The 15,411-nt window shown below is 45.2% G+C and overlaps 1 protein-coding gene across 1 annotated transcript in view; it reads right to left on the minus strand.

Moving 5' to 3' along the window:
- dpp10 (dipeptidyl peptidase like 10) overlaps nt 1–15,411 on the minus strand; it is a 137,355-nt gene that overhangs the window by 2,071 nt on the left and 119,873 nt on the right. The window contains exons 10-25 of the mRNA XM_084023318.1: nt 13,870–13,967; nt 13,489–13,612; nt 11,548–11,586; nt 9,923–10,030; nt 8,941–9,032; nt 8,801–8,848; nt 8,234–8,355; nt 6,873–6,917; nt 4,893–4,991; nt 4,732–4,801; nt 4,342–4,536; nt 3,248–3,302; nt 2,946–3,045; nt 1,568–1,626; nt 975–1,047; nt 569–642 (exon numbers count right to left, since the gene is read on the minus strand). Coding sequence (XP_083879444.1) covers nt 569–642; nt 975–1,047; nt 1,568–1,626; nt 2,946–3,045; nt 3,248–3,302; nt 4,342–4,536; nt 4,732–4,801; nt 4,893–4,991; nt 6,873–6,917; nt 8,234–8,355; nt 8,801–8,848; nt 8,941–9,032; nt 9,923–10,030; nt 11,548–11,586; nt 13,489–13,612; nt 13,870–13,967 — 1,401 coding nt within the window. The remainder of the gene's footprint in view (nt 1–568; nt 643–974; nt 1,048–1,567; nt 1,627–2,945; nt 3,046–3,247; nt 3,303–4,341; nt 4,537–4,731; nt 4,802–4,892; nt 4,992–6,872; nt 6,918–8,233; nt 8,356–8,800; nt 8,849–8,940; nt 9,033–9,922; nt 10,031–11,547; nt 11,587–13,488; nt 13,613–13,869; nt 13,968–15,411) is intronic.

Below are 15,411 nucleotides of genomic sequence, written 5' to 3' on the forward strand. Positions count from 1 at the left end.
TCTCTTCAGGTGCACAACTTTATGTAATCGTAATCATTCTTTAGCACACTTTGAATTAGTCCATTCAGTTTCCCGAAGTCTTTATACTTTCCTTAGAGAATACGAAATGCATTTGTTTCCTTCCATTTTATTGAAACTGTTTTTGGGAACTACGACCATCGATCTTCGCCATTGGCAGCACAATCCTTCCTGGTCCCTCCAGGCCACACCCACCTTGCACCTGGTTGCCATGGTGAGGCTGATTGTGATGCAACCTCCGTATTGTTTTACTAAGAGGCAACCGTTCGATGTGGTCTCTGAAGGTGTTGCCGTTACAGAGGTTTGTTCTGATGTTAGCGCCGTTAGCCGTGTGTTTGCAAGAGGTGCTGGACGAGGGATGGGCTCCACACAGCCGGGGGCGGCTGAGTTGGCGACCAGCAGCTAACAGTGCTAACCTTGTGGGGGAACTGGAGGATTATGACATAATAGATGAAGGAGGTCACAACCAGTTGAATGCCGGCTGTAGATGCTGGCGAGCTTTATTCTAAGACTTTAACGTGACTTTCTAACAACCAGCTGGAACACACACCTGCATGGAGTAGTTGGCTCCCACCTTCACCAGGTTCTTGACGAGCTCAGCGGTGTGCTGGAAGTGGATGTTGGCTGGTGGAGGAAAGAAAAAGGAAAAACGTCAGCAAGATTCAGGGTGAATCCTGACGGAGAGGAAAGAAGAGACAATCAGATGGAAACACCTCAACTAATCTAACATGCATGATTCAACAGCCAGCGCTCTCCTCTGGAGTTCCCAGCATCCATTTAGATAACCCACTTCTGCTGTTTATCTTTTGATTAAAAACCATTTGCCTCATTATGAGCCAGGATTGCACCCTTCTTGTCCCTGCTGCACCACAGATATATTCATATATATATATATATATATATATATATATATATATATATATATATATATATATATATAAATACTCATCTCTTACCATCTGCGGTGCCGTGCACCAGCATCAGCGTCTGCTCCCGAAGCGCCTGGACGTTCTGCAGCGCGCTGGAAAACTGAGAGGAGATCAGAAACATCGTAAATAGATGGATATTGGAACTGACGTGGGAGAAAACAAAAAGAAAAGAAGTCAAATCAAATGGAACGTCTAACGTTTCAGTAATTTCATGAAATGACACAAAGCTGTTCCATCCAGTTAGAGATGTTCAAAGTGATAAGAATCTGTAATGTCAGTGTCTTTCTAGTAGAAGATGTGAAAGCGGGTGAATGTATACGGAGACCAGTTAGTTGTGTCGGCTGCCTCTTTTCTACCTCGTGGATAAAAACACCTCTTCTATCAGAACATCTCGTCTGTGCGGGAGTCTTGTGAGATTCAAACCCCTTTATTTTATTTTTTTGCAGCTCATAAAGAAGCTGCCACGCCGCTACACATGGTTACCAAACAGACAACATCCTACAGAGAAGAAACTAAACACAAGAACAATGTGAAGCGTCGCCGCCTCGACGGCAGCGTTCATCGTTCAGCGACTGTGAGAGCTTAACAGATCAACAGTGTGTGTGTGGGTAAACACACACCTGGTATCTGCTGTCATCCCGTAACGGCATGCCCAGATATCGCTCAGAGAACGCCGATGCTGTGAAAGAGAAGAGATCGGTTTTTAACAGCTGAACTTGGTGTTCTGCCGTCCTGAGCCCGTTAACAGGAAGGAGACCCCGTGGAGGTGGCGGGGTCCACCGTTAACAGGAAGGAGACCCCGTGGAGGTGGCGGGGTCCACCGTTAACAGGAAGGAGACCCCGTGGAGGTGGCGGGGTCCACCGTTAACAGGAAGGAGACCCCGTGGAGGTGGCGGGGTCCAACGTTAACAGGAAGGAGACCCCGTGGAGGTGGCGGGGTCCACCGTCAACCAGGATCCTCAGTAGAGGATGTGCTGCCGTGATGCTACGAGACCACATCCTCATTGCTGGTTTGTAGCAAGATTTACAGGCTGAAGCATCAACCAGCTTTAGTTTTACTCTTATTTTTGAGTTTTAAATCATGTTTAACTTTCACCTAAATCAATTTGTAGAAAGAAATTCAGCTCAGTCGCCAGGAAAAAATGGCCATCCTATGTTTCTGCAAACCAGGTTAAACACATTTTTTGATGTTCTTTTTTGTTTGTTTTGTTACGTTGTTTTGTTACGTTGTTTCGTTGCGTTGTTTCGTTGCGTTGTTTCGTTACATTGTTTCATTACGTTGTTTCGTTGCGTTGTTTCGTTGCGTTGTTTCGTTACATTGTTTCATTACGTTGTTTCGTTGCGTTGTTTCGTTACATTGTTTCATTACGTTGTTTCGTTGCGTTGTTATGCTGCGTTGTTTCATTACATTGTTTCGTTACATTGTTTCATTACGTTGTTTCGTTGCGTTGTTTCGTTGCGTTGTTATGCTGCGATGTTTCGTTACGCTGTTTCGTTACGCTGTTTCATTACGCTGTTTCGTTACGTTGTGACGTTACATTGTTTGTTACATTGTTTCGTTACATTGTTTCATTACGTTGTTTCGTTGCGTTGTTTCGTTGCGTTGTTATGCTGCGATGTTTCGTTACGCTGTTTCATTACGCTGTTTCGTTACGTTGTGACGTTACATTGTTTGTTACATTGTTTCATTACGTTGTTTCATTACGTTGTTTCGTTGCGTTTAAAACACATTAAAACACAAACCATGGTGGATTTCAACCTCAACCAACTAGTTTTCGTGCCTAAAAAGAAAAGAAGCCAATCCCTTCACCACGTTAACCACGTCATATTGTGCGTTCCTCCAAGCGTAATACGACATGAAATGTATTTTTGGATCAGAAATGTCGACGTTAAAAAGGATCTCATGGTTTGCAGAAACGTTTTATTTATACTTATATATTTTCTGTAGACTTGTTTGAAGACGTAGAAATGTAAATCCGTGCAGGAGTTGGTTCTCACCGTAGAGTTTCCAGTCCGTCACCGGTGACATCGCACACGAACACTTGAAGAGGCCGTCGGTGGACTTGAGCATCATTAACGTTATGTACGCTCCGTAACCCTGAAAATCGGAATCAGAATCATTCATCTCATTCATCACGGCTAAATACCCTCAAGCTGTACAATTATTACAATGTTCAATTATTTACTGGAAAATTTAACAAAACAGCATCTTGATACGTTAAAGCAGAAACTTAACAATTTTAATGGGATGTTAAAAAAACAAACAGCAGCCTCCTTGTGGCGACTGAACATGAGCTCACCTTTCCAAACAGTGCTATCCGTGACCGATCGATATATGGAAGCTTCATCATAAATCTGGAAAACAAACATAAACCATGATATGAACACCTGCATTTCAACTGAGAATGTTTCTAAGAAGATGTCTAACTTTTATTTCAGTATATTTACTTGTTATATTATATTGACTTCCCTGTTTACTGTTTTTGCACTTAAATTACAAAAGTTCATCTGGTGGAAAGAGATTGTTGTGTTGTTACTTTTGGCCTCATCGACCACGTTTGCTAATTGATGCAAATTAACGAGCAAATAGAGTTCGTTGAGACAGATTTGATTTTAGATTAAGGTCGCTGTAATCGCCTTGGCAACCGCGATGCAGCTCGATACGAGTAGAAAAACAAATAAAAAGTAATTTACAAAGTCAAAAATGAGATGCATTTATCAGATGACTCACCCCCACATACAGCTCAGTGTAATATCTTTAAAAGCAAGTTTATGACTGAAATCTTGAATATCTTGAGAAGCTAATTAGCTAATTCAATTAACAAACATGTAATCTGGGAAATATTGGGAAAAATGTAGTCAAAATTGAAGATATCCCGGCTGGAGGAACATTTCCCGCTGGTGGACGAGGGACATAAAGATAATTACACAGTTGACACGAGTGGACAATTAAGATGCAGGAAAAGAGATTGCAAACAAAAACAATGCCGGCTTTATTCCTCTTGTTTGCACCTCGGAGGAATGAAAAGAAAGGAAGCCGTGTGAATTTCAATCAGAAGTGTGTTTGGCGATAAGAGCCGAGCAGAAAGCAGCAGCTGCAGCCGGTGAGCCTGAAAACGTCTTCCATCACATCTGCTTCCCCACGCAGCGTCCACATTCAGGTAAGTGGCGATTATGAAGCTCTTCTGCAGGAGATTTTAATGTGTTTAAAAGAGGATGAGACGGTTTAACGCTAAGAGAGCCGACACTTCACGATCACGGTTGAATTCTGAAAACGTGACGGTGGGATATTTCTCTGATAGTTAGACTTCCTTACGACGGCGTATTAGGACCACTGGAGCAAATTTGCCATTTTTTCTTACAGTGGCCCAAATACGTAAGTGTGATGACGTACTCGACCGCTGCGATCTGGTCCTGGACGTCGACGGTTCCCAGTCTCTGGTGGACCTCGTGCAGGACCCGCTGACCCTGGAAGCCGCTGCCCCGGCCGTCCAGACGAGCCACGATGATGCTGTCGGAGCTGACCAGCACCGAGTCCCAGCTGAGGGAGAAGCGGTCCGACACAGCCTGGCCACCGGGGGCGCTGTCACTGTGAGAGGACGGGACAGCAAGTAAAGAAAACCCAATCAATCAATCAATCAATAGCATGTTATTGGATTACATTAGTAGTAGTAGACTTCTTAGCTAGCCTGGTTCACGGCTGGTCTTCATAAATAACACAACGTTGTATTTTGTTAATATCATATATATATATATATATATATATGTCTATGTATGTATTTACATGAGCAGCAGCAGGCCGTAGTGACGGGACTCGGAGAAGTCTGGTGGATACGAGATCTTCAGAGGTAAATCTGAGAGGAACACAAACAAACAAACATCTGTATCGCCGAATCGTACACCGCCCGACAGGAAACGGCGAGGGAACGGGACGATGGTTCTCACCGAAATGTTCCACCTGAACGGTTTTGAACTCCGTCAGCTGGATGCGTTTGAGCTTCAGAGCCGCCTTCAGCAGGGAGTTGTTCTCCAGGATGTAGTAATCTGGGGAGACGAGGGCAAACCGGTGTAAAAGGATGATCGGAGGCCAAAAACATTTCGTCTTCAGTCTGAGGGTGGATGTGTGGTGTGTGTGTGGGGGGGGGGGTAAGGTGGAGGTAAGATGGATTATGAGATCTGAGGCGCCGCAATTGTTTCTGACATTGTTTCATTTTGTGCTCAATTTCCATGATTAAAGAAGCTGATTGTTTCCTGGATTCCATCTCTTCGGGGTTCAGCCGTTGCAGAGAGAGGCTCCCACTTAAGATTAGAATATGAAATATGCAATCAGAGATGGCAAATCACTTTTTTTAACAAAGTTCACATTTGCCTTCGGGGTTTTTTCGTTCACCGACACAAAACGCTGGATGTAGTTTGTGAAACAACCTTAAAGGGGAAACGCCTGAATAAAGATTTGTAATATTTCTGTCTTTGACCACATTAATAACATTTTGGAAATTGAGAAAATGTGCTCCTCTTCAGCCAATCCATAACATAAATTGCCTTTTGTACTTTTGTTAAATTTGAGCACAATCAAGTGAAAAGGTTGAACCACAGCTGCTCCGGCCGGGATTCTCTCCACACTAGCAAACAATGACTCTCTGGTTCTGGCCATTTTATTTCCTTCTCTCCATTCGAGCCGTCGGAGAAGCAGCTAAATGAAATGGAAATCATCCAACACTTCTAATGGAAAACCCAAAATCAATAGACGCCTCATTATGGAAACCACCAGGGGCCCCGGGTTCCCAGCTGTGGACGGGGCTCCTCTCCAAACAACCCTCGGCAAACTGTTTGCTTTCTGCAGCACAGCTGTTAACTTTTAAGTGTGTGTGTGTGTGTGTGTGTGTGTGTGTGTGTGTGTGTGTGTGTGTGTGTGTGATCCAGATTTGTTAGCCTGTTGACCAGCATCGACCCAGAATGAATCTTTTCCTGGAACGCTGTAAAGTTGTGAGTTATTCGGGTCTCTAGAAATAACTAACGTTAATCGTGAATATCATTCAGAGAGAAATGTTGTTTTTTCACCACATTCGAGGTCATATTGTTCACCGGTTTCTTCGGTTTCAAGATTTATTTTCCTCCTGAAAAACAAAGTATGATGCATGCTTTCATCAGCGAGTACGACATTCTACCAATAATATCATGACATCATGCATCGACCAATCACAGCTGGAGAAGGTTGTTAGCTTTGGCTCCACTTCAACTCTTCTTCAAAAATCAGTTTTAAAAAGAGTCTTTGGAAGTCTGTGGAACGAGGAGATCTGGGTCCAAAAACACAGGACTTTAACCCAGCAGACCGCTGTTAGGGTCATATATAAGTGTTTATCTTCCCGAAACATAACCAAGAACTTTGGCTGCGTTTTTGTTTCCTTTTAATTTCGTTAATGACGCCGAGAGTCCATTTGAGGTGAAGGGAACGCCGTAGCTTGATAAATGGAAAACTTGTTCTCCAATCTCAAAACTTGGTTTTCAGCTTCTGGTGCCAAAAAAAAAACTCAACCCAAAATATATATTTATAAAACCGCAGTGTCCTCGAGAGAGACTTTAGTTCTACTGCTGATCAACGAGCTCGATGGAAGGTCGGCAGGTTAATGACTTCTTCTCCGATTACAACGTCTCGTTTTACATTTAAATGCTCCTGTCGTCTGTATGGAATAACATCACCGATACATTGATTGAAATATTGGAGATAAAAATGTGATGTGGTGTCATATTTAAACTTAAAGTCGATATGCTAAATAGATGAACAGATGGTGTTTATTAGAAAATGCTGCTGATCCCATTTCCCAGAGTTCCTACAGCCGAGGCGAGGCGAATGCAAAGGAATAACCTCTTCATATACGGGTGGAAGCTATTATATTATATAGATATATTCACACGAGTACTTACTGGAGTTGTTGAGGCTGTGCAGGATCACGGTCGGGGCTCCGGGACCTGAAAGGCAAAAGAAAAGCCTGTGAGAGTCACTCAACGTTATATCCTGTTTCTCATTGACTGTCTGTTCAATGCAGATACATACAAATTAACAAAAAGATACATCTTCAGCAAAACAAAAGTCTCGTTTTCTCCGTTTCCCTCTCGTCACCTTCTATACCTTTCCTGTATCGCTGAGGGGTCGAAGGTCAGGCACGCTGCCTCTCTAACAGCCTCAAACGGTCACATTTAGCGAGTTCTTTGAAAAGTGCTTCTGAGGAAATAAATAAATAAAGTAGCCGAGGTTAATATGAGGGCAGACTCGCTGAATAGCAGCCGCATTCTTCCTGCCTTCTTTTGTGCTAAATCACAAACGGCTCTCTCTCTCTCCGACCTTTACATTCACAGGAGAAACGCTTTCATCGCATGAACGTACCTGCTTTCAACAAGCATTGATTATTAGAGGAACCAGGTCTCGGGGACCAACGTTGCCCCCCCCCCCCCCCCCCAGAGAAGACCAGAAGCCCCCTCGAGTGTGTTTTTATTACTTCTGGGATAAAGAGAACAGTGTCATCAGCCAATGAAATCACCCAGCGTGACGAGCTTCTCATCCAGCTCAAAATAAATTAAAACCACAAACAATATAAAGTGTTACCCTCTATTAAATAAGCCGCTCGCCGCCCAACAACACCACCTAAAACTAATTATGCGCCGTAGAGTAGCGCTTACAATTTTATGCCCCTCGTTTGGAACTGATGAGAGATTAATTTACAGCCCGATAGTCGGAGGGTGACGGTGTACAACAAGGCGACGGCTGATATCTGCCAGATGATCTCACACACAGAACAGCTGAATAAATCAGGGACATAAAACCCAGATTCAAAAAAACAATCCTTCATATTTGGTGTTCTGATCTGCAGCCGTGTCATCTTTCATTCTACGTAGATCATTCGGAATTACAAGGTTGCAATGAAAGTGTGGAATTCATGTTATTTTAGTGCACACAAAAGAAGAAACCGCCACTACTGGGAGTCAGTTTTATTGAGTCTATTTTCTTCCTGCTCCTCAACTCATTCAGGCTCCTCCATTCAAATATGTTTTGATGATGTCACCAAGTACCTCATTAGCATAATATCCATCCAGCTGCTAGTTAGCCCCGCCCTCCAACAAAGCTGAGAAATGTCCTTCCTCTGGACTTGTAGAGGAAGAGGAGCTGAAGAACAAGAGTTCCTCACTGTTCCTCAGCAGAATGTCTGCTGGTTCTGGTGAGGGGGCGGGGCAGACTGGGCTTTTTGGGAGGGAGGGGCAGGAAGTCAAACAGAGCTGCTGCAGCCTACCTTTACAGCGCAGGATGACGTGCTGGTTGGTCGGGCTGATGTCGGCATCGAAGTACAGACAGTGAGCTTTGTTGAGCTCGCAGGTCAGACATCGCCGTGGAAACAGACCCACCGTCTTCACACTGAGGAGGGAAGGCAGGGAGGTTGAGACCACGCTGGCATTACGTTATCTTCATCAGGGTCAAAGAAAGCCAACAATACAACAGACCCAACCGTCACAATAACCCGAAATAACAAAAAAAACATGATGTCATAAACCGCTTCCACATTCGTCACTATTTTCCTACTTTTTAAAGATTAAAAAATGAACGGATTATCTTTGAAAATGACTGACGGATGAACTGATGACGATCAGAAGGACAAGCAGATGAACTCATCCTCAGCCATTCAAAGATAAACTATCCTTTCAACGTGTGTAGATATGCACTAATAATAAAATGCGTCTGCACAAAGAGCATCAGAGCCGACATGGAGTGAACAGGTCGACAGTGATATCAGGTTTAGATGCAAAGATCTCGTGGTGACGAACGTCAACGGGAGTTTTAGTCAGAAGCAAAGTGAAGGAACCTGAAGAGCTGCCGTCTCCGTGGGGAACCTTCCGTGCTGAGGAAGTACCTGCACAGAAACAACATCTCTTTTTATTAAAGTTGAATTCATACGTCTGATTCTGAGATGAAGAGAACCGGCTGTTCGTGTGTCGGACTCACAGGTTGTCGGTGTTCTCGTCGTAGGCGACGATCCGGGTCACCTCCCAGTTCCCCGAGGTCAGATGTCGGACTTCGTTCTGATCGGCTCTGAACTGAGAGGAACAGCACAAGATGATTGGTTTCAAGTCCATCAGGATAATTCTGAGTTACAAGTCAGCCTCCACACATGCATGATGGTTGCCATGGTGCCAGACAAATTCATATCTATATCTCTACTTGACAAACCCTCCAGGCTGAATGTGATTCAGTGTTAACTCGCCTTTAAGAGGCTGGTTGATGGTCCAGCATGCAAATCTGTCCTCGAGGGACACTTTCATTTCCAACAATAACTCAAATATACGTTGGTCGATGTTTTATCTGCTGCTGTAGAATCTTTAATCAATGAACCTGGACCTTTAACCACGACCAAACCAGAACCTGAACCTAAACCAGAACCATAGAGGTCTCCAGTCCGGTCAGAAAACACCTCGAAATATTCCTCCAACATTTATTTATCTATGTTTCTATGTTTCCATGGTATTTTACCCATGATACAGCACTTACTTCATTATGAAGTTTAAATTAATTAACAGTGAACAGATTATTATTCCTATTTACTGCATGTTTTCAACCCGTGGCCCTTTCTAACCCCACCATTGGGTCATTGAAGCCTGCATCAGGTACACCAGCTTCTTAGAAGGAGAATACCTTTTTTTAATTTAGATTTTTTCATAACTTAATTTCAATTTATTGCAAATGTGTAATATGTTAGCATATAAAGCATTTAAAGTCCCAACAACACCGGGGTTCCTGGGTGATGTTGGGAACTACAAACTATGTAATAACATCTCATCTTTTTATTTATTTAATTTAATTTGGGGGATTTATGTTATTCATTCAATGTTTTAATGACTTTGTTCCCGGCTGAACTGGTCTATTTAAAGCGACGGCACCCTTCCTGCCTGCAGACTGAAGCGGGCGTGACTATGACCTGGAGGTTCACCTGCGTGGTAAACATGGCGATGTGATGAAACTCTCCTCGTCCTCCTTGTTTCACCGGGACGGTCAGGAAGAACCTGCCGGCGTCTTTGGAGAACACCGGCTTCTGGTTCTGTAGGGAACAACAAGATCAACCAATCAGCACTTTCCTGTTCCAGGCTGGGATCAGATCCTCCAACGCGCTGGGATCAGATCCTCCAACGCGCTGGGATCAGATCCTCCAACGCGCTGGGATCAGATCCTCCAACGCGCTGGGATCAGATCCTCCAACGCGCTGGGATCAGATCCTCCAACGCGCTGGGATCAGATCCTCCAACGCGCTGGGATCAGATCCTCCAACACGCTGGGATCAGATCCTCCAACACGCTGGGATCAGATCCTCCAACACGCTGGGATCAGATCCTCCAACATGCTGGGATCAGATCCTCCAACACGCTGGGATCAGATCCTCCAACACGCTGGGATCAGGTCCTCCAACGCGCTGGGATCAGATCCTCCAACACGCTGGGATCAGATCCTCCAACACGCTGGGATCAGATCCTCCAACACGCTGGGATCTCTCTGGTTTTGTTCACCGTTTTCAGAACGCCTCATTAAAGATCTCAGAGTTTAAACATCCAGTTCATCGAACTGAAATGTGTTGAAATAAAAAAAGTGAATAAATGTCTCGCTCAGCAACACAAACATCCTCCCGTCTCCGGAGAGAGACTTTACAGATTCAGCCTTCTGGCATTTGAAGGCAATCTTACATTAAACCTGCGTTAGCGGGAAGGCCATCGCTCCTGCATCTCGCAGATTAACCACCACGACGCTCCGCGTGCCAACACCGCCGGGCCGTTAAATCAGCCGCCGCTTACCGCCAACACATGGACCATGTGACCTCATCCTGCCAGCAACGGCCTGTCCTCCGGCTACGACTCCACGTCTAAATGTGAAGACCGAGGTCTCTCATGTTTCACAGTCCGTCAGCACGTTTCTCTGTTTACAAGCTGTTTAGTGTCTGATAGTTAATGACCTCTTTATTACGTATAATCCCCACATGAGGCTGAAGAGGAAGGTTGAAGGAAGACCTCCATGTGGAGCCGGTCCCCGGTCTGTACCCGTTCTGATTAGATCCAGACTCCTGATTGATTTGAACTTCTACAGAACAGCAGGTGACCTGGACTCTTTGAATGAACGCTGCCAGAACACCCTGTTCTCCATCAAACAGGAGAAAGGTTTTATCCCAATCACCTGTTGTCAATCATTTATTGATTTTTTGAAAGATGTATTTTTTTAAATTGACTTACTTGGGGCTTTTAAACTGTGAATTGTGAACAGTTTTCAAACTGCCTTGACCAACAAACAGCTTATTCAGATCCTTTTCTGAGAACATTATTAAAAATATGACTTTGTGCTGCGACTTTTCACGTTTCTGGCAGAAACTCTCGTATAGGTGAGCTCTGTATTTAAGAAGCAGCTTGTGGGGTTAAACCTGACGAGTCTCAGAGAGGCTCCGGTCTCTGCTGCTGAGGCCTACAGGTGGATTCAATATGAAGTGTGCAGGAGTCTCGTGGTTTCATCTGACGAGCTCTAAAAGGTATGAAGTGTCGACGGTGACACGTGGAACAGACAGGAAAAGCACTTTACCTGCTTGGAGAGCCAGAGCTCCGAACCTTCCTCGTGTCTCTGAAAAAGACCAGAAAGAGCAAAATGTCAGTCTGTTGTAAATTCACCAAAACCCCTTGTCTGGGTCCGGGGGTCTGGGGGTCCAGTGGCCTGGGAGTCCTGCAGACGGTCTCAAATAGTGATCAATAGAGGATTGTAGATGCAGTGATACTCACTAAATACATTTTATTGGTAAAAGTGTTACATTTTTGTCAAACTTCTGTTAGAATAACAGATTTTCCAGACGGAATCAGAACGGAGCTCTAACTTATGTTGGTGTTTGTTTGAAGACGCCACCGGGGGACGCCGTTCCCGGTTGGAGCCCTAGCATAAGTATGAGCCGGAGCTGGAGCCGGGGTTTTGGCAGCGGCGGCCGGCCGTCGTGTCCAAGCCAGAGCTAAGCTGGCTGCCTCTTGGCCAGGCCGCCTGTTTGTTGGTGCAGATCATACCAAATCAGGAACCGCAGACCTGGAGGGGGGTCTGGAGAGAGGCCTGAATGGGGGTCTGGAGAGAGGCCTGGAGGGGGGTCTGGAGGGGGGGTCTGGAGAGAGGCCTGTATGGGGGTCTGGAGGGGGGTCCTGGAGAGAGGCCTGGATGGGGGTCTGGAGGGGGGGTCTGGGGCGATAAGGCCGACCCAAATATGAAGAGACTATTGAAGGCGTTTAATCCGGCCGATGGGCTGTGATTAATAATTATATATATACAGTATATATATATATATATATATATATATATACTGTATATATATAAAATGTGATTAATAAGGTGATTGCATTATTATTAGACTACTTGTTAATTACCAACAACTCCTTTGTCTCATTTGAGTTGAATTAATGAACCACATGCAGGTTTAAGGAGAAAGTTTCATGGCTATTAAAACCTTTTCATTTTCTGACTCCTCCCAGCTGATGAAGTGATTCTCAACAGATGTTTCTCTACTGTAACTGTTTGTCAACAACAACAACAACAACAACAGTGTGATGAATGGACTTCAGATACCGAGACGTCGCTGAGAAGGTTGATAAGCGCCTCGCTGAAGTAATAAAGTCTGCCGTGAATCAAAGACTCACTTAGATCCTCTTGAACCGGCGACATGGCGGCAGACGGCGAACACTCGGCGGGATGAAGAGAGGGAGGATGTGAAATGACGAGCGCTCATGAGAAAGTTCAACTAAACGAGTGTCGGGAAGGAAACACTCGACGTCACCCGGGTGGGAATCACGGCGCTTTGAAGGGGAGATGGATCTCACGCTCATTGTTCTTTTAGTGTTTTTATTTTTATCAAAAGAAGGCGGAAACAACTCAGTTCTGCTCCTCTGGTCCTCCCCCGCCTCCCTGTCTGTTTGGATCAAAAAAATAACTGGAGTCCAACTCTGCTCCTCTCTTTTAGGAAGCCGAGAGAGGGGGGCAATATTCAGAGAAATAAAGTGACAAATTTACGAGTTTATAAATATATCTAGCCGATATAAACAAGCTGCTTGGATCCGCTAACACCAGATGTTTGCCGTTGCTATGACAACAAGTGAAAGCTACCGCTAGCATCCTAGCCCAACCGCCAGATCAATAAACAGCCATAAGATGACAGTTTGTCCTCATATGAATAAAAGCAACAATAAGCATCACCATCATCACCCTAAGGACCTTAACGAGGTGATGTCACACGTTGGGATGATTCATTAGAAACATAAACGTACATTCATGGGACGTTAGCTAGCCTAGAGGCCGGTTGTTAGCATTGTAAAAAAAAAAACCCCGCAAATTTGCCTTTTTGTAAATTTATTCCTAAGATCCGTTCAGAAACTCAAATCAGATGCAGAAAGTCTTTATAAAGCTAAAGATACACTTCTTCAAACACACACACACACACACACACACACACACACACACACACACACACACACACACACACATACACACACACACCGTGACACAGGCTCCCGTGGTGGTGTCACACACGGTCAGGATAGAGATGTTCTGGGCCCGGTTCAGCCACCGGACCGAGGTCTGGGTCTTGCTGATCCACTTCACCATGGTGACGTAGTGTTCCCTGTGAGAGACAGCAGAGTTCCAGGAGGTTAAAGACGCCTGCAGTGATTCAGGTTGGTTATAAGAAGTGGACGTCATCATGCAATCAACAGAGCAGTGCATGCTGGGGGTTCGTTGGTCTCCGTGTGTTCGAGCTGGTGTAGCTGGCGAGGCACAGCGAGCGGCGGTGATGCGTACAATCTGCTCAATTAAAGTGTCTAGTGAGCGTAAATTCAACACATAATAATGTTTGAGAAACAGGACGCGGCCCTTCCTCACCGCAGCTTCAGCGTCTCCGGCGGCGTGAGCTCCAGCGTGTGCGTCGGCCCGTACAGGTTGACCACGAAGAGCTTCACCGCCGGGTTGGGTTGGCCGGCCTGCGAGCACAAACACAGTCAGCGTCACGCATTCAGCCAGCAGCCCGATGCACAATGATGGAGTGACTTGGAATGAACAATTCATCGGGAACATTCCCTTTAAAAGCCACTTTACATTCAACATACAGTCACACAGCTAACGTGTTGTACGTTATGATGTACTGGAGAACTACGAGAGTAGAGAATGGACATTTTCATTTTTATTCCCTCAGACACAACGTTGTGTCCCGGTTCAGCATCCTTCCCGGTCTACGTCTGCTGGGTCCCCTGAAGACCACCAAGGCCGAACCGAGTGGTCTCCGCAATGAGAAGGTCTGATCAACAGAGGAATTTCCTTTTTGTGTAACTTTTATCGCGCCCGTCGCCTAGCAACCAGCTTGGTTGACAACAAGGAGCATAGAAGAGGTAACGAAGGTTATCTGATTCAAATGAAGCCAGAGATCGTCAGAGTTTCTGGGCTGGATTGGAAGGCGTCTTTGAGAGGGGAACAGAGCCGCTGGGACTTATTTGGTCTGGAGGTCTGAAGGATGGATGCTGGTCCAGGACCCGGTCTAACTATATAACTATAATTTGGGATTCTGTGTTTTTTTATTTCCACTCCTCCTGCAGAAACTCATTCTACTCATATTTCCTGTGTTCTGACTTCTGCCGGTGCAGCAGAGAGTCCGAGTCAAAGATCTGCAGAGAGAACAAACAGGTGCTGTTTTCAATCAGCGGTGGGCCGAGCCGTCGTAGCTGGCCGACGGTTCGTGCTGTTGTCTGATCGCCGCGCTGCGTTCGGTTCCAGCGAGGCTGCTGTCAGACTTCCTGTCTAACGGCGTCGGATTGATCTCCGGTGGATCGAGGCGACTCCACACAGACAACACAACCTGTTTCTTCATTTTCACTCGCTGACATCAACAGCGGCGTTAAATTGTTACTATACAGGGAATAAGAAGCTGGCAGGAAAGTAGGTCCAACTGTGGGTTTTGATGTATGAAGTTTCATACTGGGTTTGTTCAGATGTATTTGCCTTTGAATTATTGGAGAAACGGGTTTTGTTGGATTCACAAAGGAGCCTGCAGTTGGAAACACCTCCTCTCTCTGTATGAGATTAAAGCTTTTTGTACGAGGTTCCTGACAAACACATGGAATAAACTCAACATACTGTGTTTTACTTTCTTTCTGAGTACCGAGAAAACTGCTACCGATCTCAAGTCTGTATGTTAAACACAGAGCAGAAGACAGAATGTGGTTTCTAGTGTGATGTAAAGACTGGAGACTAGAGGGGCGTCGGAAACCTGGCTCACGGTCCTGTGTGGTCTCACGTGACTCTGTATCCTGTTTATCAGTACGGGTACTGACCTTGGGGTACGGGTACTGACCTTGGGGTACGGGTACTGACCATGGGGTACGGGTACTGACCTTGGGGTACGGGTACTGACCATGGGGTACAGGTACTGAC

Source organism: Eutrigla gurnardus (genome assembly GCF_963514095.1).
Source record: "Eutrigla gurnardus genome assembly, chromosome: 12".
NCBI classification, from domain to species: domain Eukaryota; kingdom Metazoa; phylum Chordata; class Actinopteri; order Perciformes; family Triglidae; genus Eutrigla; species Eutrigla gurnardus.